Source organism: Microcebus murinus, chromosome 5 (genome assembly GCF_040939455.1).
Source record: "Microcebus murinus isolate Inina chromosome 5, M.murinus_Inina_mat1.0, whole genome shotgun sequence".
NCBI classification, from domain to species: domain Eukaryota; kingdom Metazoa; phylum Chordata; class Mammalia; order Primates; family Cheirogaleidae; genus Microcebus; species Microcebus murinus.
The window spans coordinates 66,844,673-66,868,934 of NC_134108.1; the positions used below are offsets into that span (position 1 = coordinate 66,844,673).

Below are 24,262 nucleotides of genomic sequence, written 5' to 3' on the forward strand. Positions count from 1 at the left end.
TCCTTTTTGTATCTTTGAAAAGTTTTCTTTTTAAAAAGGTAAATGTTATCATGCAATACTTTACTTAGGCGTTTACAATGCAGTGGACTTCCCATTTTGGTAAAAGGACATAATATGATACTTATTATCCTGTTGGGTTTTTTTCTTACCAGTACTTTGCTTCTAAAAAGTAGTAGTTCTCTAACTTGAATTTCAAAGGCACTGATAACCATGTAAATATAAAAGATTATATAAAGATGGCCATTGCAGAAGCCATATGTCTGACAAATAATGCCACAGATTCTGAACTAGATTAGATATCTAGAAGTTATACATTTTACTTCTTACAGAAAGGAGAAAAATCATTCCTTCAGTAAATACTTGTTGGTTATAAAAGATTATTCTCTTGTCCTCTTGCCTAATGAAGTCTCAAAAAACAAAACAACAAAACAGCTTCTCCTCCCACTCCTACCCTAAATGCAGACACAACTGTAAAGACCCATTTCAAGTGCTCCATGGCCATGATTCATGCAGTTAGGAAATCTCCGGACCAGTGCTGCTCTTTGTTTACTCTGCTGACAACATGTGCACTGTGAATATCCCTGAGTAAGTAAAACATCACCTGCCCTCTTGATTATTCTCCTTCTGCCCCCACCCCCAAAGAGCAGTAACAAACTCTGAGTCTAGATAATACAAATCCACATGTTGCCGAAATTTGTAATAGGAAGTGTTAAAATTGGTACTTGAGCATCTTCAGAAGTTTGAGACTGCTGCAGGAAGTGACATCTTGTCAGAAATGTTATGGTGTGTAGGTAGAAGGGATCTTTAATTTTCTAAAACTGGGATAAAGAGGATACATTCAAGTAAAATCCAATAATCTCTTAAAATAATTTTTTTAAACTGTGAGCAAAATATTTGTCTTCTCCATATGCTAAAATTTCAATTATCTGTAGACTTAATTGCCTCTTAGTAAAAATGACAAGTTTGCTGTTCAGGAAATTTACAAACTATGCTAAAAGCAATGAGGTATAAGATATGGAGAAACTTGTAAATTTGTTTAACATTGCAAATACAAGTCAATATTGAAGTGCCATTTGGATATTTACAGTTTTACTAAAATATGCTAAATATTTAACTAATATTTAAATTTTTTCTACAGTGTTACCAGGTCAGCATTTTCAATACTTAGGAAATAGCTTCACAAGTGATAATTTATTTACTAAAATTATATGCTACTTCTGATTAAAATATTTTTACCTAGTTTTACTTGATTCAGTAATAACAGTGAAAAATTGTAAGTTCTTTATGTTTTCTGCTAAGATTTAAGACTGATAACTATGAAAATATTAACAGTGAACAAATTATATATATATGCATATATGTGTGTGTGTGTGTGTTCTCTCTCTCTCTCTCTCTCTCTCTCTCTCTCTCTCTCTCTCTCTCTCTCTCTCTCTCTCTCTCTCTCTCTCTCTCTTAAAAAAGCTAATTTATCCACTATCTGTGTGGACAGACTTAAAAGGAACATTTTAGGTCCATTTTAGGTTGTTTAACCATCCAGAATTTATTGTCAATAGATTATAGTATTTTAGAATCAGATTTGACTTTCTAAGTCTTAGCCAATAGAAGCAATTATCTAGTGGGAAATTTAAAATAAAAATTTTGGAAGGGGGACAAAGAAGGCTGAGACATTGAGAAACAAGTAATATAAAAGAATATTTACACTTAATGTATCCCTAATATATAGTAATTTTTATATTTTATAATGTTACAACCATATTAATTTTGGGGGGGAAATCTCATCTCTTTTTTTTTTCTTTGTCACTATTTGATAACTTTGTAACATGAAAAAAAATCAGGATAATTTATTTGTTTAAAATCAAAAGCATGAACAATAACATTTTAATTTTTAAAGTTATTACTGTTATCAAATAGAAAAATAGCCAAGCTGGGCATGGTGGCTCACACCTGTAGTCCCAGCTACTTGGGATGCTAAGCCAGGAAGGAATGGCTGAGTGTAGGAATTCTAGGTTACAATGAACTATGATCATGCCACTGCACTTCAGTCTGGGCAACAGAATGAGACCCTGTCTGTTAAAAAAAAAAAAGAAAAGAAAAGAAAAGTGTAGGGTACATTTAACATTCCAGTTTTATAGATCAAGAAGATGACACTGCACATACACTATATTGCCTCCTATGGAGTGTTATTTTAGAGTACACTATTTTGAAGTAATTAGTTACTGTTTGTATTGCATTATATATAGTATATTATTATAGTCCTTGAAGCCCTTCTGAATTTTCATGGTAACAGTAGGCCAAGATTATCTCTATAATTTATATAATACTAGTTAAGACACTTACTGGACTAAATGACTTGACTAGAGGAATGGGGTTTTACCATAAAGATCAAAATAGAGAATCATTGTGTTTTGTGTACATAGAAAGAGATGGAAGTATAAAGAGAGCTCAAAGTTATAATCTCATCTTTGCTACCTAGTCATTGTTGAGTGGTTACATTCCTTAGTTTTTAATAGCAAGAGCTGAGAGTTTTTGTATTGGGAGTACTTGTGAATCTCTGAGATATTAAAAGACTTTTAATTATAATATCTTCTGATATAATTATGAAGTATTTTTCTTTCTGTTCCCAAAGCATCCCACTTGGAAATTGACTGTGTCATATATTTCTCTTAGCTGTTATTTTTTGAAAGGGCCAACCCTACTTATTGTTTTTCTAATGTATTAAATACTTTTATTTTTACCTTTATTACTTCTTAATATCTAAAAGATTTGGGTGAAAGTATTATATGATTATTAATTTAAAACAGTCTGTAAAAGTCTATTTTATTTCAAAAACTAGCTAATGTAAACAAATAACCTGTGCATTTTGAGTGCGCAGATTAGGTTAGAAAGAAAAAGTTAATATCTCATTTGCAAGATTATTTTTTCCAGGTAGTTGTGGCAGTTATGTTAGATACAATGAAAATAGTTTCTCATTTTCTAGCTAAAAGCTGAGCATGCCCTGTGAGCATAGTTGGAATTAAAACATTTCTATGATTTTCAAGATCAGTATATCTTGGAGGCATTTTCATGACTCAGGGCTTATTTTAGCTGCAAAAAGAATTACAGCAGAATTGTAGGGAGAAGGAACAGATGTTTTTTGAGTTTCAGGATGAGTAGGTTGGTTGCATAGCACAAGGGTAATTGGATGATGTAAAAGGCAGTGACTGTGAGTATAATCAAGGAAATGTTCCCAGGGTAGTTATGGTTTAGCAAAAGGATGAATGAAATAAGGCAACATGTATATCATATAGGTCTTGAGATGTCGTTGAGCAGAGACGTCTAGAGCAAAGTGGAGCCACGTGAGGAAAAGGTAGAAATTGTATTGGTGAGGGGAAGTTACTGTTAACGGTGAACTGTTTCATGCTCTTGTGTACAGGCTCTTTTAGGAGTCATTTTTATCCATGATAAGTAATGTCTTAAGTAAAGCCTGATGTTGATTTTCAAACACTTTTATGGGCGTGAGTGATTTAATCAATAAAATCATGAAAAATTATAGTTTAGTTGAAAAAGGTAAACACAATTCTGTTCTTTTGAATTCCACTCATTCTTGGCAGAGCCCCCAAAGGGCCTTACTAGGGCCACTCTTCTTGAGACCCAGTCTCTCCTTCAGTCAGCTCTCTCAGCAAGGACAGGTAACATCCACCTCTTCTGAATTCCCTGGCGAAGGGCTGCATCACTTTGTTCCTCAAAACCTTCCACTCCTTGATAGTCCCTATTTTAGGTATCTTGGCACTCTTGCACAAATTCATTCTCCTATTTATGGCTTTCAGAACCTCTCTTAAGTTTGCACTGCATAAATTTGCTTTTGTCCACTTTTACATTAACATCTGCAGTGGCATTCTGTTGCCCACTGTAGCAAATGTTAAGTCCTTCCATCAGGCTTTTCTTCCCCATTTACCCTTATTTTCCTAACTCCCATTTCTGTCTAATAAATGACATGTGTTTACAATTCCCTATTCCCATGACTATGTGTACTATTCTCTTGTCTGTTATATGTCTCAAAACTTACTGCTAGTCAAAAACAGACATCAGTTAAGCATACAGTAAGTCCTCACTTAACATCAATGAAACGTTCTTGGAAACTGCAACTTGAAGTGAAATGACATATAAGGAAACCAGTTTTTTTCGTCATTAACGTTACAATGAAATGACATTATTAGAGGACCTGCTATACTTTGCTTTAGTCCTTAGTTTCCAAGAATTTATCAATGATGTTAAGTGAGGACTTGCTGTATATGTATGTACAAGGTACTTTGGTGGAGACTGAACATATAAAAATTAATAAGATATTTTAACTGCCCTAACTTAACATCATACGGTTGGATGTGATATGTCAAATTTGAGAATTGGCTATAAATGTCAAAAGCTGAGGGAAATAGTGTGGACAGGGGCAGTTAAGGTAGGATTCACAAAGGAAGCAAAAACTGCTTTGCACTACCAATTAGGTGACTGGTAGGCTGTGAGTGAGTACGTGTGTGTGTGTGTCTCTTTATCTTTCTCTGCCTCCTGTAAGGACAGAACAAATACCTATGACAACAGAAAAAGCAAAGTGTGTGGAAAGCAAAGTTTGTTTGCCTTGAGTACAAAGAGATAGTAGTTAGCTAGGAGCAAAGGTTTATATAGGGAGAGAACAGGAGATACGGTTGAAGAGGTAAATTGGTGTTAGAAAATTAAAAAACAAATAGCTACATGTACTAACAGCAAAACTATACAGACTTCTTTAAGAGTTTCTAAGTTGGAACTGGGGTGGGGTAGGGTAATGGCTTTTTAAGACAACATCGAAATTATAGATTATAATCAAACTTAGCATAAAGAACTGATACTTTCTTGCTAATTCATAGCAATAATTCAGATAGCTTCTTTAGGCCCCAGCTAAAGAAACTAAATACCAAATGATGACTGTGGGAGTGATAACAAAAGGGTCCTGGATTCCTAAAGTCTTGACTATCAGGCAGTAAAATGTTTTCATATCTTCATGTCATTTAAAATATTGGTTTTTCAGAAACAAAAAAGTGGAACTAATATAAAAATAGTTCAAGTTAATGTTTCTATTTGTTTCTGACATTCTTTTGCTGCTCAACTTGAACTATTATTATTTGTGACAGGAAGTGAATGCAAAGGCGGAAAACCTTTCTTAATATGGCTAGTTATATCTTTGAGTCTAACAGTTCAAGTCATGGAAGATTCTTCACTTCCATAATTGTTATTTCAGTTCTTTTCATCTTCGTTTTTGTCTTGAGAGGTTAAGATTAAGCCTAAGTCTGTTACATGTATTTTTAATAAGAGAATTGCATTCTGTGAAAAGACAACAGATTGACTAGTTCAAGTTTGTTCAATGCCGATTTTTATTTTGAAAGATAAATCAGTTCATTGCACCTTTTCCCCAATTGAAGGTGATAATTGCCCTTTGTTATTGCATTCATAGCTTCCTCAGAAAGTTGTCTTCAAAATTATGACATAGCATCAAGATTCTATTATTGTGTTAAAAATAATTATTTGTGAACTATAAATAACAAATCGAAAGATTTAGCTCCTATAGTATACCATCTCCATTAAATAATCCTTTCAGTTTTTCTACATGGTAATCTGGAAACAGAAACTTATGCTCTGGTGTTATGCTACCTGATAATAGAATTTGCATATTTCTGATTCAGTATGTACACAGAGGATTTCCAACTTATGATGGTTTTGACTAATGAGTTTTTGACTTTACAGTGGTGCAAAAGCAATATGCATTCAATAGAAACTGTACTTTGAGTACCCATACAATCATTGTGATTTTTACTTTCAGTACAGTATTCAATAAATTACATGAGCTATTCAACTTTTATAGAATCAGTTTATGTTAGATTATTTTGCCCAACTGTACACTAATGTAAATATTCTAAGCACATTTAAGGTAGGCTAAGCTAACTATGATGTTAGATAGGTTAGACATATTAAATATATATTTTGACTTAATGGTATTTTTAACTCAATGGGTTTATTGGGATGTAACCCCATTGTAAGTTGAGAAACATGTATACTTCCCTTTTGGAAATAATAATCTTTGACAATATTTTCAAAGTGAGATTTTTGTGTTGAGAGCAAAGATAATTTTTAAAAACTTAGCTTTGGCATAAGTAGAACTGTATGATTTTAATTGTACCAGGTGTGGAAGAAAATAAGGTATTTTCATAAAGAGGCAGGATAAATCGTTTTTATTGAGCACATGCTATGTGCCTAAGACATATTATACCTTCTAGTATTTATGGCAGTGTTATAAAATAAATATTATTTTCATTGCAGTTGAGAAAATTGAGACACAGATCATTTGCCCATGATTATATAGACAGTAAATGATGGGTTTGACATTGGAACCCAGGTTTTTCTGACTCTCTAAATCCACTGTCTTTGTTCTTATGACACTGTTTTTGTATAAATATTGCTGATTTAAATTATTCATTTGAAAATGTTGATATCAAGAAAACTTAAGGGAGCCAGCACATACAACAACAGTGCACTGAAAAGAACAAGCTCTGTAGAAAATGTAAGACAGTAAAGACTTGCTTTAATTATCCAACATTATCATTTATTTTCCATGTAGCCTTCTAAAGTATTTATATTAATTTTTCTCTTTGATATATTAGAAGTATCTTTACATTTTTAAACGATATGCTTTATAAGATATATAAATTTTATTTTGGGTGTCATCTTAGGCAGTTGCTCTGTGCTTTAATAAGGTAATGGCCTTAGGAATGGTTAATGTTGAAAAGCAGCCCACAATTACTATGTTTTTATAGTTAGGTATTTGCTGTTAGTTGTCATTTCTCAAGGTCAAATTCTGGCAGTTCTTTTCCTGCTGCTTCTGATTTTTTGTTTCCTGCCAATAACTTGTGCCCATGTTTATTGGGAAAATAAAGTAACTAAACTTGTTAAATCAGTAACCTTAATTTGCATCCAATGAGATATATATATATATATGTGTGTGTGTGTGTGTGTATCCATATCCATAATCTTTGACCTGTGAATCTAAAGATATCTTTTGATTCATTGACCTTGTAATCCCTTTTCTCTTATTTTTTTAAGCAAGGGGATAACTAATTCTTCTGTATTTTCTTTAGACAGTACTATACTAGGGGCGGTGTTTTGTACATTTAAAGGGCTGACAGACTTACCTTTTATTTCTTTTAATTACATATATTGCTTTTGAGATCCTAAATATTTGAATGTTAATGTTGCTTATTGGCTGTGTATATTTGAATATAGCCAAGAAGAAAAAAGCAATAGGAGTTATACTCAGAAAGAATGTTCTTTCATTTGCAGTGGTTTCTTTTCCTCAGTGACTCTGCTGTCTTTATTCCAAAAGTCTCCCTTTCTTCACTGTGGCAGGGGCTAATGTCTCTGTTACTGCCACTCACGGCCGTACAAAGTGATGTAAAGCAGGTTTGAAACTTAAAATGCTTCACTCTCCAACTTTCCTTGCAAATGTGTATCTTCAAGTTTCTCCAACAGAGTAACTGAATCAGTTCTGCTTTCTATTTTCTTGTCAGTCAGCGTCTTCTTCGAATTTTCACTTTTGTCTTAGCAGTAACAGTGCAACATGATTTATAATCCACATTCCTCTTTAAGTTTATCTGTAGATTTATATACTTTGCTTGTCTCTACAATGCAGAGCTCATGTCTGGTGTATGAGTGCTTGTGGTATATAGTCATAGTAACAGTGTATTTCAGCATCACCATGGTCATCTTAAAACACAGCAGTTTTACTGTAAACTAGAAGCTTTTCATATCTAACTAGAATCATGCTGATGGCATATTCTAGGCACTCCCATAAAAGCAGTATATTATTAGATATAAAAATAACTCAAGCAGCTTACCATACCGTGCAAGAGAAATTTCTTAAAGAATGATTTCATCTACTTTTTCAATTATTGTTTTTTCCAAATTTTTGTTTTGAGAGCTTACAACTTAAACATATGTTGAATTCTCCTGAATATATAAGTAATAGGTATTCAGAAATAGGTCAACTGTAATCCCACAGCTTTGTTATGTTCAGTTATAACTGTAGAATAGTAATCTGCAGATGATTCTCAATTCTTTACCTCTAATCCTCATTCTTCTCTTAAACCTCAGTTTTGAATCTTTAGCTGCCTACCAGGCAATTAAATTGACTAGTTCAGCATCACCTCAGAGTCACTTATTTTTGTTGCTTACTCCATAAATGAACATTTAATGGATACCTACCACATGTTATGTATCATTCAGTCATACACTGATATTCATTAAGCACCCATTCTGTGCCAAGTACTTTGATAGGCATTGGGATTCAGGTGGTGAATACGACTGACATGGTCCCTGCTTTCATGCAGCTTACTGTCTACTGTGCAAGGCTGCTAATTGAATAAGTACTTCAGGAGTAGTGAATATAATGGTACAGAAATGAAAGGGTCTATACAAATGCATGACAAGGGTAGCTGGCCTGTCTAATGGGTCACAGAGACCTCCCTGATAAAGTCATCTTTAAACCAAGAATTGAATGGTGTAAAGGAGTTAGATGAATGGGGCAACGTATTTGTTCTCTCTATGCTGTAGTTTCCTCATTTGTAAAGTAGAGATACAAAGAGAAAACAGTAAATTAGTTAATGTATGTGAAACAGTTAGTGCCTGGCACTGAGTGTAGCTGCTGTCTTCATCATCTTTATCTTCATTCATTCAGGTATTCAAATAAACAACTACTAAGCACTTACCAAGTGCTAGGTATCTTTCAGTGTTGTGGGAGCATTCAGAAATGAAAAGCAAAATCCATCCTTTTAAGGAACTTAGGATATATATACAAATAGCTATAAAGCAAAAAGTAGTACAGTAAGAATCGTAAGGGAGGTACGAGTCAATTTCTGTGAAGGAGCAACCTTTTTATTTGGGAAGGGTGTACAATTTGTGCCACTTGGCAAATACTCATATACTGCCTGTGGCATCTTATATTTTCCTGTATTCCTATTTACTTTTTGTGATTTTACTTATGTATATTTTTACTCATGACTGAAATTTTCATGTTTGAAGTGAGAAAGTATATATCTCATAGACTGAAGTATATGAATAATAGGTAACTCTCTATGTTGATAAGTCTTGAAAGCCTATTAAACTTTTTTGGGTTACTCATTTTTAAAGTCTCATAACTACTGAAGACCTTCATTATAATAGTATCACATGCTTTTGAGGGACTCAATGTAGATAAAGAAATAGATGTTGCCTTCTCTGGAAAAAAAAAGTTCTTTATGGATGCACCATCTGTTGATTCCACCAAATGTCTGTTCTATTATTTTACTATAGTAAAGTGGCATCTTTGACATCATTTTTGAAAAGCATTACCATAGTCAACTGAAAAAAATCAGAGTCAAGTCATTTAAACATTTTTTTCGTTTGACAGTAGCAAATGTGGCATAATTCACTTTTGCTGATACAAAATAAGAGGCTCAGCAGAAGGTTGCATATTTCAACAAATTAAAGTTTTCAAAATGTTGCTTACATTCCCCTCTTGAGAGAAAACAGTTATTGTGTAGCAAAGAACATATTGTAGCTTTTGAGAAAAGTATGTATGAAAAACATCTGTAAAGATGGTAAAGTGCTTCTATTTAGCTGATAAAAAAACAGTGTTAAGCAGAGTTAACATCTCACTTTTTGTAGCCAATAATATTATAGATCTGATTTACTAAAAGAAAAGAAAATTAAAGAATAATTATTTGCTAGAATTTTTTGTTTTTATGTCTTAATGCAGTACATTCATGATTAAGATGCAAGCTTTTTTTTGGTCTAAACTTTAAAACATAAAACTACTCTTTGTAATAAACATATTCCCTTCACAATTAGGTAGAACATTGAACTTATCACAACAAACATACCTTCTGTCTTATAGATTAGATCATCAAAAACAAAAAAGATTAATGGATTTCTTAGTTAAGAGTAGACTTCAGAATTCTATGGTAATAGGTCTTTGCAGTGGCTTTTAATCTCTTAAAACATGAGGCTTACATAGGATGAGGCATGAATTAATTTTCCAGCATTTGACAAAATCGAATTCTAAAACCATCCACATACAGATGACAATCACTTCTAAAAAGTAATTAGCTTGCTATAAATACAAGAAATTTCCTGTGAGAAAATTGCTCATAGTATCTAACCAATAGAGAAATTTGGCATATTAGAGAAGAATAGAACCCTTTCGTTTTTAGTTTGTTTTGGCTCTTGTGCTTTTCTACGTAGATTCTACTGTGAGAGAAGTGGCAAGCTGGTGTGACACATGTTTATGTCCGAAACCCTTATGGAAATTTTTTAATGAGTCTATTAAAATACACAAGGATGATTTTCCATTTAATCGAGAAGCAGTATAATCTCTGAACCATAGGACAGACTTTAGAATTAGACCTGGTGGGGTTCTTATCTAACTTAGTAGTGGATGTGCCTTAATTTTTTGTCTATAGAGAGTGATGATATGTATTTTTAAGAATTATTGTATGAATTGTATGGAATGGTATAAATAAAGCGTCTAGCATGATGCCAGCCTCATAAGTCATTTTTAAAAGTGGTGTTTCCTTTACAACTATCACCCCTCTCCACCGAGGAAATTATAAACCATTACAGATAGGGGCCTTATTCTTTTATCACCTTGGGATTCAGATTATTTATTAGGATCCTCAGAGGTACTTTCATTTCACGTTTTTCTTTCCTATGAGAAATTGTGACATGAGAAACCAAACAAGCAAGTAAAACCACAGGGTGCTTTTTGAATATTTGTTTTAGGGACTCTGGCTTCCTAAAACTTGATACACATTTCCAGAAATAGTAGGGCATGTGGGGCACTGTGCTTAGGAGTTTACATCTGTGACACAGAGTTCCCACTTAAGGAGACATTTTGAGCTCAAGGTATTCTGTTTCAAAGCTACATTTTACTTCAGTTTTAGTTTATAAATAACCTCATAGAATAACAAGCCTTTCTCAATTCAGGCTGACAATAGAATGACAATAAATGAAATAGTTTATGATTTGCCTTTGCTTACTACCATTAGAAGTTTTATGCTAAAGCATATGTTGAATAAGTAAGAGTAAACTGTATGGGGTTTAGTCTCTTCAGTTTATTTAGTTTTTTTGTTTAAAATGGAAGTTGGAGATGGAATGGAAGAAAATTCTTCTGTTTATGTAATATGTTATCATACTTTGCTACATAAATTGAGTGCAGAAAAACTCCAGGAAATGACAGGAAAGCAAACTAACAGAGTTAAGTCCCCTGATGTCTACCAAATGGTTTATATAGGTTAACTCATTCAGCCCCATAGCAACCATCTGGTATCCTGAGCATTGTGTGCTCCAGGTTATGTAGCTTAAAAATTGAGTAACATAAGGATTGTGAAATATGGAGCACAATACACATTTATCAAAAGCATCTGATTCAAGATTTTAATCTGGTTCTACCTTTTCCAGGGTTCTTTATAGTCTCTTGTAGTATTCTCTCCTAAATTGTCTCAATCTAGCAAGATAAGGAAGATACTGTGCACTATTGTCCTTAAATTGCCTTAAATTACCTATGAAGAAGCAAAAGGGAAGCAGTGTGGTATATTGAAAAGGGCTCAGAATGGGGTGTGAGATTTGGGGTTCTCATCTTTGTTTTAAAACAGTTTTTTTTTTTTTAATTAAAAATGTGTTTTTTCATTTAATCATGTCCAGGATCCTTTCTAGGGTTGTTTTTTTTTCCCCTTAAACCAAAATGCAGTCATTTGTGATTATTTGACTTTAAGGATTTATAAAATAAAGGTGAGACTATTTAGAGCCAAATAAAATAAATACTTTAAGAATTATATTTGTATTATATAGGTAATACCTTTGGAATTAGAGGGAAGTAAGTTTGAAATCTTCCATGACTAGCTGCCTGAATTATGCAAACACTGCCTATGACCTCATAGAAACATATGTCTGCTCCTCCTTAAAATTTGATCTAATTTACTAAAGGGTGATAGATTAATGAGCAATGATAAATTACAATTACTTTAAAACAGCCTTCCTTATACTGCAGAATTCAGAATAAGTTAAATCTATAGGAGGCTATAACCAAACTGGCTTTCCTGAAAGAACTGCATAAACTCCAAGGTGCCAGACAATGTACATATCAGAACTTTCAAATGAAGTTCCAGGGCAAGGCCTTACTCCTCATTCATCAGGGCACCTGCTAGAGATATCCTTGACCATAGAAGAATTGTATTATAGGTGGTTTCTTTCTGATACAAATGCACTCCGTGGTAGGGGAGGCTCTTTTCGTTCATCAGAATATGACTGTACAATAGTAGGAGCTGAAGAAATCTAAAAAGGAGAACGTGTCTCTATTTTTGGACCAAAGAACAGGAGAAGGTTGAATCTATGATGCCTTTTAAGAAACCAGCATAAGTACTAGAAACCGCAAGTTATAAATTTGTAGATCTGTAGAATAAAAATTAAAGCAATCACATAATCTCCAAATGATTAAATCAAAGTATATGTTGGGGAGTGTGAAATATAGAGGAAAGTCTGCAGGACTGAAAATCAAGAATGCAGGATTCTGTTCCTGATTCTGTCATTTTTTGACTACATGGGCAGTTGTATCTATATATGTGCATTGAGGGACTGGGGTTTTTCTTTCTAGGCCTCGGAAGATTAAAAATGAAAGATGAGCTTTCTGTTCATATCCTCTCCTCAGTTGGAAGGCTTGATTTATTCATGCTCTGTTTAAATTCTAGATTTTTTTCCTAAAAACTCTGGATTTGGTATTTAAAATATGAAACATATATAAATATAATACCTATATATTATATGTGTATTCATCATATACATGCACATATACTTGCAAGCATGCATATACAAACACACAAATAGCTCAAATACAGAAAACAATAAATACAAAGGAATGATTGTTTTGTATGTATTTTTTCCTTGTTTAGGCATTTTGTAGTTTTCTGAGTAAATATAAAGAGAAGGTATAAAATAAAGGAAGAGCCTAGCAAACTGCTACTCAAATGTAACCTCAGTTCTGCATCAACATTTCTTAGCTCCCTCAGGATATTTGTTTCTTCTTTCAAGAATCTTGCCTCCAAAATTCTGTATCCTGCTACAGTAATATAATTCTGTCAAAAGGAGTGAGTACTATTAATAATAATAATATATAATGTCTCATTTTAAACTTTGTTCTGATTTTCTGTCTACTATCATTTCTCTCTCCACAGTGATTATAACTTTCCTATTTTCATTTACATATTAAATATTTACCATGACTTCATCTTTTATATTTTTTCCTAGTTATATTTTGTTTTCTGCAATTTTTTTTTGTGTGTGCAAAAACCACTCCTCTAAGATTTATTATTTTTCCTGGTGGAAATTCAAAAGAACCTCCAAATTTGAATTTTGACCTTATTAGTAGGCTATTCACGAAGTCATCTGTTGGATCATTAATAAAATGATGAATTATTAGGGACTTAAAGCCAACCTTTTGTCCACTCAGAGCAGACTCTCAATGGATTGTCATATGTCTTTTCTGAATCTGTAGCCTTTCAGCCATATGCAGTCCCAGTGAATATTATTACTGAAGCCAATTTGAACTAATTTGCTAAGTCATATTTCTTGAAACAATTTGCTTATCCTTCTATCTGCAGATTTGGTGGAAAATTATGATGGAAATATTTCTTAAGATTTTTATTGTGGAAACATGGAAAATTATTTTAAGAGGGAAATGTAGACTTATTTTAGAGAGGCAGACAGGGAGTCAGAAACCTATTTTAAATTATTCCTTATTTACGTGGGTCTTAAGTCCACTGTTTAAAATAGAATCTTGCAAAACTAGCTCATGAGAATGTGAAGGGTTAATGTTATAGAACCTTTGAGTTTCTATAAGTTGTGCTGTGTAAATGCATTTCTTATTTAAAATTTGCCTTTTCATAGTATGTATTATCTAATGCTTCTCCAAATTGGGCACTTGATGCAAAAGGGAATGATGCATGTATCTTTTTTTCCTCCTGTAAACAGTATGATAAATGCTGGGTGGATAAGTTATTATCTTTCATATTTTAGGAAGCAGAAAATTCTTGGTATATAATGAATGTGATGTAATAGAATGCCTTAACCATTTTGTTTGTTTCCCATCTGCCATAAAAATGCATGATAGATGGTTTGCCTGCTTACTTTTTCCTCCCTGTTCCTCTCTTCACTTCTCCCCTTCTAATGTCCTATTTCCTACTTATAAGTGGTAGCATAGTTTTAAAGAACTTCTACTCAAAAAGCTATAGTTGAGCCGGGCGCGGTGGCTCACGCCTGTAATCCTAGCACTCTGGGAGGCTGAGGCGGGCGGATTGCTCGAGGTCAGGAGTTCGAAACCAGCCTGAGCAAGAGCGAGACCCCGTCTCTACTATAAATAGAAAAAAATTAATTGGCCAACTAACATATATATATAAAATTAGCCAGGCATGGTGGTGCATGCCTGTAGTCCCAGCTACTCGGGAGGCTGAGGTGGCAGGATTGCTTGAGCCCAGGAGTTTGAGGTTGCTGTGAGCTAGGCTGATGCCACGGCACTCACTCTAGCCTGGGCAACAAGCGAGACTCTGTCTCAAAAAAAAAAAAAAAAAAAAAAGCTATTGTTGATCCAGCTACTAATTACCCATATGACTGGGTCATTAGGTTGGACTTAATTCTGTTTTGATTTGGTTTGGTTTTCAGGCCCAAAGTATATAACTTTTGATTCATATGTGCATGCAAAAATTGGAAAGAGACTGTATTATACAAATGAAAAAAAAAAGAAACTTTAATTGAGCACATACTGTACCAGACACTTTATTAAAGTTCCATCCTGATTGTGCTTATTGTCAAGTTGGAAATAGAGAGATTTCAACACCATGTCTTCCCAAGATAAGGGAAGAGTAAGGTACTGTTAACAGTGAAACACAAGAACCTGTGGAATCAGAAAGGGTTTTTCGGACAGAGTGATCCTGGTAAAAGAGAAGATGCTATCCAGAGGGGAAAATGCATATGCCTATCATGGGGGGAGAATAAAGACAGAGGCCTGGAACAAGAGAGCCTACTCAGTCCAAGGACAGAAGTCATTTAATAATGGCTGGAATGTTTTGAAATCTGATGCAAGTTTTATAATTCCTTTATGTAAGGTTCATCAAGCTTTTTTTTCCCCCCCAACACATATTTATTGAGCACATTTTATGTGTTTAGTAGGGGATCTGGCAGTGAACAAAATGATGGCCTTTGTTTTTTTACTCAAGGAGCTTACCACTTAATGGGGGAGAATGTAAACAGAACAAAGGAATTATACTCAAAGAAGTCATGTGATATATTTTAGGAGCTGACAAAATAGACTCAATTCTCTGGAGAAAAATGTCATCTGAAAATTTTAAATTAAAGTCAAGCATCAGCTGTATTTTGGTAGCATATTATACCAAAGGGACTACAGAAGAGATTGGTGAGAGTGTTTGTCCAGTCAGGGCAGCCTCTTCTTAGTGTTCTCACTATGGGAAAGAAAAGTGGCAGGAGCCATAAGGTGGAGCCCAACTTGACATCTTAAGCAGGAAGACTCCTGTCCTAAGAGTTTCCCACCTCCATTGTTTATATAATCCAAGACTAGAAAAGGTAAAATGCCTTCTCTGCTTCCTTACTAGTTGAAATCAGTTCTCTTTGATACTCTGTGAGGTTCGTTTTTCAACTTTGGTGGTCAGTCTTGAGTTCCATTTTGGTGGATCTCAGCCTGTTGTATGTCTTTGTTTTTGTTTTAATTAAATAGAAGAGAAGATAGTACAATGCATTGCACAAAGTAAGAAAATAAATTGTTTTATGAAATGTGTGTTTGTAGGAAGTTGGTATATAAACTTTTTCTCGCATTGAATTAACTGGATCAAACATTTTTCTCCTTTTCGGTGAAACATATATGATTACAAGCGAAAATTTGGCCTGCAAAGTTATCCCTTTTGTTTATTAAGAGTTATCTTGTAGACTACCCCAGAGTCATTACACTAGACTGAGATACCAGAAATCTGGACTCTGGTTCTAGCTCTGCACCCAGAAAGGCATATGCTAGGCTAAGTTTTCTGTAAACTTAAGTGGTTTCCATCTAAAAAAGAGTTGGCTTAGGTGATCCCTTATGCTCTCTTCCAGCTAAGATTCTGGACTTGGTACTCTTTCAAAAGCAGTTGGATATAAAAAATGAATTGTCTTGAAGTTGATTGGACATTTGCACAGATCTATGATTAATTTAGAGAAGTAGTCCTAGGAGTATTTTGTTTTTTTAACCCTAATATATGACTTACTACTACATGATCCTGGTTCCTGACAGTAGCTATTTTCCTCAACTTAAAAGTGCATAGTCCACTACATGCAAATGGATGCTTTGAATGAAATAATGAGCATAAAAGCACATGGCATGGTACTTGTGTAGTAAAACCTCAAAAAAAAAAAAAAAGTCGAGTTGAGAAATTGTGGCTTAAAATTTCAGCCCCTACACCAGACACTGTCCTATGGGCTACTTGTCACAAAAGTGAGGAGGACATGAATGCTGCAGAAAAATCAGTACTTGGGAGAGAGGGACACCTCTAGACCATTATTCATTTCTAGTTGTTGGATCTGCATATATTATAAGTGCTGAGATGTCAAAGTGACAAAAGGTATCTTCCAGGTACCTTTTCAACACTCCATGCAGTAGGGAACATCAAGTGCAGAAGGATTCTGCAGTCTTGACCTCTCTGGTGTACTTAAAAACTACCTAAAATGAGAATCCAGCCATAGAAAAGAAACAGAACCATTTATCTCATTCACATGTCTGAGTATTTAGAGTCAGTTTTCACTTATATTATGAGATAGTAGCAATTAAACTGAGCTAAGTGTAGCAAAGTACTAATAGTACATGTTACAAACTAAGTTAAAATTATCAAATAAGAGCTCTCCACTTGTAGTTTCTTAATGCTATGGAGCACAGACTGTGTGGCCATCAGAAAGGCAGAACTGCTAACAACTCCATTTGGGACATTGTTAGGCAGTTCTGTTGACACATGAATACATTTCATATGATTATCATAAAATTGTGGCCTGGAAATTGAGCAGCCATGGTGCTGCATTTTAGACTTCACATTTATAATAAGCTGTAATAAAGTAAACATTTTAAATGGATATAAGAATAGGCATTACTTGCAATCACAAATGTATGTTCAATTGAAGTGCTTTTGAAGCTCAATTTAACAAAGCAAACAAATTTCCTGGCATTATTAACATAATTGTTCTCACTGTTGGGTTTTGCTTTCTAAAAAGTTATTTAAGCAAAAAACAAGTTGCTAAAAAACAAAACTGACAAAAGAAAATGTAACTGAGTTACTTTTCCTTTTATCGTGTCAGATTTTTTAAAAAGCCAAAAAAAGTCCCAAAGTGTTCACTCTGCCACTTCTCCTGGCTTGCCAAACTATTGCCAGCCTCTTTAAGTTGGAGTTCATATTTAATGATTAATTTGAGGTTAAATTTGGCTATTTGCTCGCCATCGGTAGGCTCTAGAGTAGGGCTACCCAGCATTCGTCTGCTAGTGAAACTCTAGGCTGTGCAATAGTTAAAACAGGGAGCTTCCTCCCTCCCTCCCCACTCCACCCCACCCCCATCTTTCCTAAAGACAAAAAAGGGCTGGAATATCCATTTTATACCAGAGAGGAGGAAGCATGACTGTATGTAAATTTAGCACCAATTAGATGGTAGGATTTGAAGGACTGTTGTCCCTGGAATATTCTAAAAGAAAAATGGAAATGATAGTGGTAACATCTGAAGTATGGTGGCAAGAGATTTAAAGTAGTGCTAATTTGGAGCTTCTGGGCACAGAACCGTACCAGGAGGTGATCCGCTGTGTCTTCTGTGGCAGCTGGCAGCTGGCAAACAAAGCAGATGATGAATTCTTGGCTTGTTACTTTTCAACACTACATAGTGTCCTCCAGTTTTGAATAAAGCCCCTAAATAGACATCCCTCCTGCATTGTCATTTGGCTATAGCAGACCCTCATGTAGCAAGTGTGCTACTGGCCCAAGAGTCTACCACAGTGGAAGCCACAGGAGCTCAGGGTTACAGGTGAACTTGCCTAAAAGTTGGCAAAGGCACAGCATGGCATTGCTAGAATCTCAGTCTTCAAAGACTCACATGGTGATATCTGATAGTCATGGAGTTGAGCTGACATAGTCAAAATTAGAGGGAGGCATGCTAGTGTGAGAATAACCTGCAAAATACAACTTGAAAGTGTTCTTGCCAAGCATATCACTTACCCTGATATATAATTTTTATTAAGCACCAACACTGTGCTAGATACTTTTTAGAGGAAAGGTGCAAAGCCACCTGCTTTAATTGTCATGTGCCCAGAAAATATTAATAATTTCCCAGAAAATAATAGGTACCACAGCTACCTTATTTAGAATAGATCCTCTGAAGGCTTGATAAGAGCAGTTGAGCTGTGAATGTCTAAAAATGTAGGTTTGGTTTTTTTTTGTTTTTTGCCTACGTAATTTTGGTTTTTGTTTTTTATTCCCACTAGGAGATATTCTCATTACCCTTACCAGGATAGGACTAGAACAGAAGCCTAATTCGGAAATATGGGACGTGAGGGAAGGAGAGAACAAAATGAAAAATTTAATCTGGTTCTAAATATAATCTTTAGGAATTATGTATTGTCAAAATTCTCTCAAAGATCAATCAGATACTACTAAATATAGAATATATACTACTTAATATAGAAATCTTTAGATAATAGCATGTATTTTACATACATGTAGAATTTTATGCAAAGATCCTTCCTTTTCCCTCTAGGTTTGACAATAAGAGCAGATAAACCAGTTGCCAGGACAGAAAAGACTGTTTTAATCACTGGAGCCTACTAAAAAGTTATATAGTGCTTGACTGTCAGCGAAATCTTGTTTGTATATTACTCAACCAAAAAGCACTTTATCTCCATTGCACAGATCCAGCTGAGGACTTGTAGAATTTTGTCTACTTCTTTGCATCTTATCCCTATTCACTTCTGAGATTTCTCCAATTTCTTTTGTCCTGTCTTCTTGCCAGACCTATTTTTTTTCAGACTGGTTTTGGCCGAATACATGGCACTTGAAGCTTATGGTTTTGGGTTTTTTTTCCCCCTCACTTGTAGCCTATGTTTCTTATCTGATTATATTCCATTAAACTCATCATGACCTACGAGAGTCCATATGTCTACTTTACTTTAGGGTGAGAGCAAAGGATATTCCATTAGCCCAATTCCATTAGCTTTTTGGTTTAGCTATGTAGTAATTTCTTGGTTATGAGTGAACACTAATAGAATTTTCCTTTTCCTCTAGTATGTTGAATTTCCCAGTTATTACCAAGAGATAGTACAACATAGAGCTCTAAATCCAAATGCAATCTGGAAAGAATTATTTAAATACTCTGATCATTAATTTCCTCAGTATTATAAGAAGCATAATATATGTAAAGTATCCTGCTATATCACAGGCATTTAATAAATGTTAGTTCTGTCCCTTTCCTTTCCCCATGGAGGAAGAAAAATCTCAGTCATTAATTTTAGAAAGTATATATCTCTGATGAAAATAAGTATCTTGACTAAAAACCTTAACTTAGTTTTCAGTACAAGTTTCCAAAATAATGAATTTGCTATTTCCCCTGGTTTTATACCACCTTAGTACATGAATGCTCACACACGTACACATACACTAATAGAGATAATGGGGGCACTTTAATACTTGAATATTTTAGAATAAATGTGTTTGATTTGATGATCTCCAAGTTTCCTGCTTTTGTGTTTCGGCTCCAAAATGTTTAATTTTATGAGAGAGGTTATTGTGTGTTTTGAAAAAAATTGACGGGGAGATATTTAGAGAATGTGACACTTGATGCAGTTAATTTATTGTAATCGTTTTCAAACTTTCAATGTCTTTTGAGGGATTTTATATCTCCAATACCTGGAGCTGACGATGCAGATTTCAGTAAATCCACTGTGAATGTCTTTCAAGGAGTACATAGAGACACAAAACGGAACCCTAGGGTTCTGAGCAGTATTATTATCACTCTGTGTAATGCCTTTGTCAATAACTCTTAAGATTTCTTTCTCAAAGTAGAAGAAATATTAATTGTTGAGAAAGCATATATAAAAATGGAATGATTTGGGCATGGCAAAGAGTCAAATGCCCAATCGTACCCATCAAAGGCAGGTTATACCTGCTGTGATTACAGTCTACACTAACTTGATATATAGACTTGTAAGAAAGAAAACTTAGAAGCTTTGTTTGCTAAGATCAGTCCTAATCACCACAAGAACATTTTTACTAAACTAAGGAGTTCTGTGTTTCTAATCTAATGATTCAAAGGTGTATGGGTCTGTGGGCTTTGGTGCCTGTAAGTGCCACTAAAGCCAAGTGAGTCATTTTAAAGGAGAAAGAGTTTACTCTAGAAGATAAAAAAGGAAGAACCTCAGGATTATTCTTGGTGTTCTAAGCAGTAGGATGAATAGGAAGGAACTCTTCATTTATTATTGAAGCATTTGGTTTTTACTACCACATACCCCACATAGGCCTATCTGGAAGACAGTTCTTTTGAGGTCTCTCTACCTATAAGAAGGCCATAGCTGAATTTACAGCAGGTGAGATAAAGGAGATGATGTTATATGTAACCAGCACACATTGCTCAAGTATTAAAAAAAAAAAAAAAGAACACTATTGGATCCAAATTGTTAGCAAGTCCTAGAAAGTGAATGAAGGACTCATTGAAGTAAATTTGAATTGTACATTGACATCTTAATGAATTGCCTTGCTCAAATATTAGGTTCAGTATATTGTGAACTTTGTTAAACATGGGTATTTAATGATCATTAAAATAATTTTAAGTTAGATATTTGTTACTGCCAGAAGTAAGTAGACCATTTATTGAATTCAATCTGACAGATATACTTTATGAAATACTTGCATTGGTTGTGCGACAGACATCTTAAAAAACAAGCAAGATCAAATAAGCCAGTCATACTTATAACTATTTATAAAGAAAAGTGTTAAGGCCGGGCGCGGTGGCTCACGCCTGTAATCCTAGCTCTCTGGGAGGCCGAGACGGGCGGATTGCTCAAGGTCAGGAGTTCGAAACCAGCCTGAGCAAGAGCGAGACCTCGTCTCTAAAAAAAAAAAAAAAAAAAAAAAAAAGAAAAGTGTTAGACATCCATATTACATTTTCTCCTCCTCCCCATGTTAATGGTAGATTGCAAAGCTTTCCCAGGTTATGTATTGGTTTTATTATCCCAGGCATGCAGTGAATCCATAATCTGCTTATAATTTTCCTCATGCTTGGTACTAAACAGACAGGGAGCTGGTCTATTGTGCCATAGAGTTTGGCACTCTGTTTAGTAAGCTATTGTGATTACCTCACCTTACCTGGCAGAGCAGCCTGTTTTGTCCACGTTTCTTTTTCCTTTTGTTAGTCATGCCCACGGAAAGGTCATTCAAACCAATAATGGCTTCTCATTTGGTCTAGAAATCAGACAAAAGCTTTGCAGCTGTGAAATGCAGCCCACTTAAAAATTAACCTATTGTAAATCCTTAATGATTGAGAAATTCTGCAATTTGCTATGATTTGTGGTTTGTGCTGCAGCTAGAATAGCAAACAGCAGAAATGATATGGTCAGAATGAAGTGCATTTGGAAAGAGAAAAAAAAGAAATTTGACAGATATTATGCTTGGTTCGAGCCACTTTGTTATGCCGTTCGCCCTTCCCACCTACAGACTCTCCCAAGTAGAATGTAATCTTTGGAAATAATTATTTAAATTATAATTTATTAGGATCCATATTTCTCACCACTCCCCAGAATTAATTCAAGATGGATAACAGACTTAAATCTATGACATGAAATCATAATAACTCTAGAGGAAAATGTTGGAAAAACTCTTCTAGATATTGGCCTAGGCAAAGAATTTATGAAGAAGACCCCAAGGGCAATCACAATCACAGCAACAACAAAAATAAATAAATGAAACTTGATTAAATTCAAAAGCTTCTGGACAGCCAAGGAAACAATTAACAGAGCAAATAGACAACCCACAGAATGGGAGAAAATATTCACATGCTATACATCTGATAAAGGGCTAATAACCAGAATCTACAAAAGAACTCAAGCAAATAAGCAAGAAAAAAAATCAAACAACCCCATTAAAAAGTGAGCAGAAGACATGAACAGAAGCTTTTCAAAAGAAGATAGACTAATGGCCAATAACTGTAGGAAAATATGTTCAACATTACTAATCTCAGAGAAATACAAATCAAAACCACAATGAATTATCACCTAACCTGAGAATGGCTTTTATCAAAAGTCCTGAAACATTAGATGCTGGCGTGGATGCAGAGAGAAAGGAACACTTACACACTGTTGATGGGACTGCAAACTAGTGGAAAATAGTATGGAAATTCCTCAAAGAACTAAAAGTGGACCTATAATTTGATCCAACAATCCCACTACCAGGTATTTACACAACAGAAAAAAAGCCATTTTATCAAAAAGACATTTGCACTAGAATGTTTATTGCAGCACAACTCACAGTCGCAAAGATGTGGAATCCACCCAAGTGCCCATCAATTCATGAGTGGATTAATAAAATGTGGTATGTGGATACCATGGAGTTCTACTCAGCCATAAAAAATGAATTAATTCCCTTTATAACAATCTGGGTAAAACTGGAGACCATCCTCCTCAGTGAAGTCTCACAAGAATGGAAAAACAAACACCACATGTACTCACTATTAAATTGTAACTAACCAAACAGTACTCAGGAGCACAAATGGAAGTAAAACTCAGTGAAAATCAAGCAGGTAGGAGGGGGGAGGGGGGAGGAGGGGATGGGTGAAATCATACCTAATGGGTACAATGTACATCATCTGAGTGATGGCACACTTATAACTTTGACTCAAGCAGTACAAAAGCAGTCCATGTATATAACCAAAACATCTGTACCCCCATAATATTCTGAAACAAAGAAAAGTACATTTTCATAAATGCCTTTACATAAAAAATTACAATTTACGACATGAGAAGTAAGATCATCTGTAAGTATAGTCTTCCTTTGCCTCCTTTAATATTTTTTCAGCACAGAGCCTAGATTGTGGGGGAAAGGAGGGCACAGGTTTTTGATTCATGAAGACCTAGAATTTGAATTGTGTTAGTAAAACAAATCAGCTCTGTATCCTCATGCAAGTTACTTAAACTCTCTGGCTTCAGTTTCCACATGTGGAAATCTCACTGGATTCTTGTATAGATTAAATCAATTACAAGCAATGATAAATAATACAAAGGAAAGGTGTAGGGTACACTAAGGCAATTTATGAGAGCTAGAAAGATAATCAGGGGCTATGTCATTGAGTTCTTTGTAATGGGAAGTCATTGGACAGGAGATGGCATGGTTGGATTTACTTTTTTTTTTTAACTGACATGGTTCTTAAGTTTCTTTTTTTGTTTTAATTCATCTTTTAAAATTTACATACAATAAATTGATAGTCAATATTTTTTAGGCATTCTTTAATATGTATATATAATACTGTGATTTTAATTTGCATTTCCCTAATGACTAATAATTTTGAACACACAGTATTTTCGTGTGCTTATTTGCCATACATATATCTTCTTTGTTGATGTGTTTGTTCAAATCTTTTGCCCATATTTTAGATTGAATTGTTTGTTTCTTATTATTGAGTTTCAAGATTTCTTTATATGTTCTGGATACAAGTCCTTTGTCAGGTATGTGATTTGTAAAAATTTTATCCTAATCTGTGTCTTGTCTTTTCATTCTCTTAATAATATTTTTAGAGAATATAAATTTTAAATTTTGATGCAGTTTCATTTATTTTTAATTTTATGGATCATGTTTTTGGTGGTGTTTCTAAGTAGTTTTACCTAACCCTAGGTCATAAAGATATATATTTTCTTTTAGAAGTTTTATAGTTTTCAGTTTTATGCTTAGGTGTACTTTCCAGTTTGAGTTACTTTTCATGTAATCTTAATGGTGTGGGTTGAGGTCTATATTTTCCATATGGCTATTCAGTTGTCCCAGCACCATTTATTGAAAAGACTGTCATTTCTCCATTGCAATGTCTTTGCAGCTTAGTCAAATATCAGTTGACCTTATATTTATGGATTTATTTGTGAGCTCTTTATTCTGTTCTATTGATCCATGTATCTGTCCACTTACCAATA

The 24,262-nt window shown here is 34.3% G+C and overlaps 1 protein-coding gene across 2 annotated transcripts in view; it reads left to right on the top strand.

Annotated features, from left to right (window-relative positions):
• Positions 1 to 24,262, top strand: part of RNGTT (RNA guanylyltransferase and 5'-phosphatase) — a 269,902-nt gene that overhangs the window by 221,220 nt on the left and 24,420 nt on the right. The window contains exon 15 of one of the 2 annotated variants that reach the window (XM_076003118.1): positions 463 to 21,238. The exons of the other annotated variant lie outside the window; for it this stretch is intronic. Within the exon in view, the coding sequence (XP_075859233.1) occupies positions 463 to 474 (12 nt within the window). The 3' untranslated portion in view covers positions 475 to 21,238. Of the gene's footprint in view, positions 1 to 462; positions 21,239 to 24,262 lie in introns of those variants that run through there. 2 annotated transcript variants of the gene reach the window in all.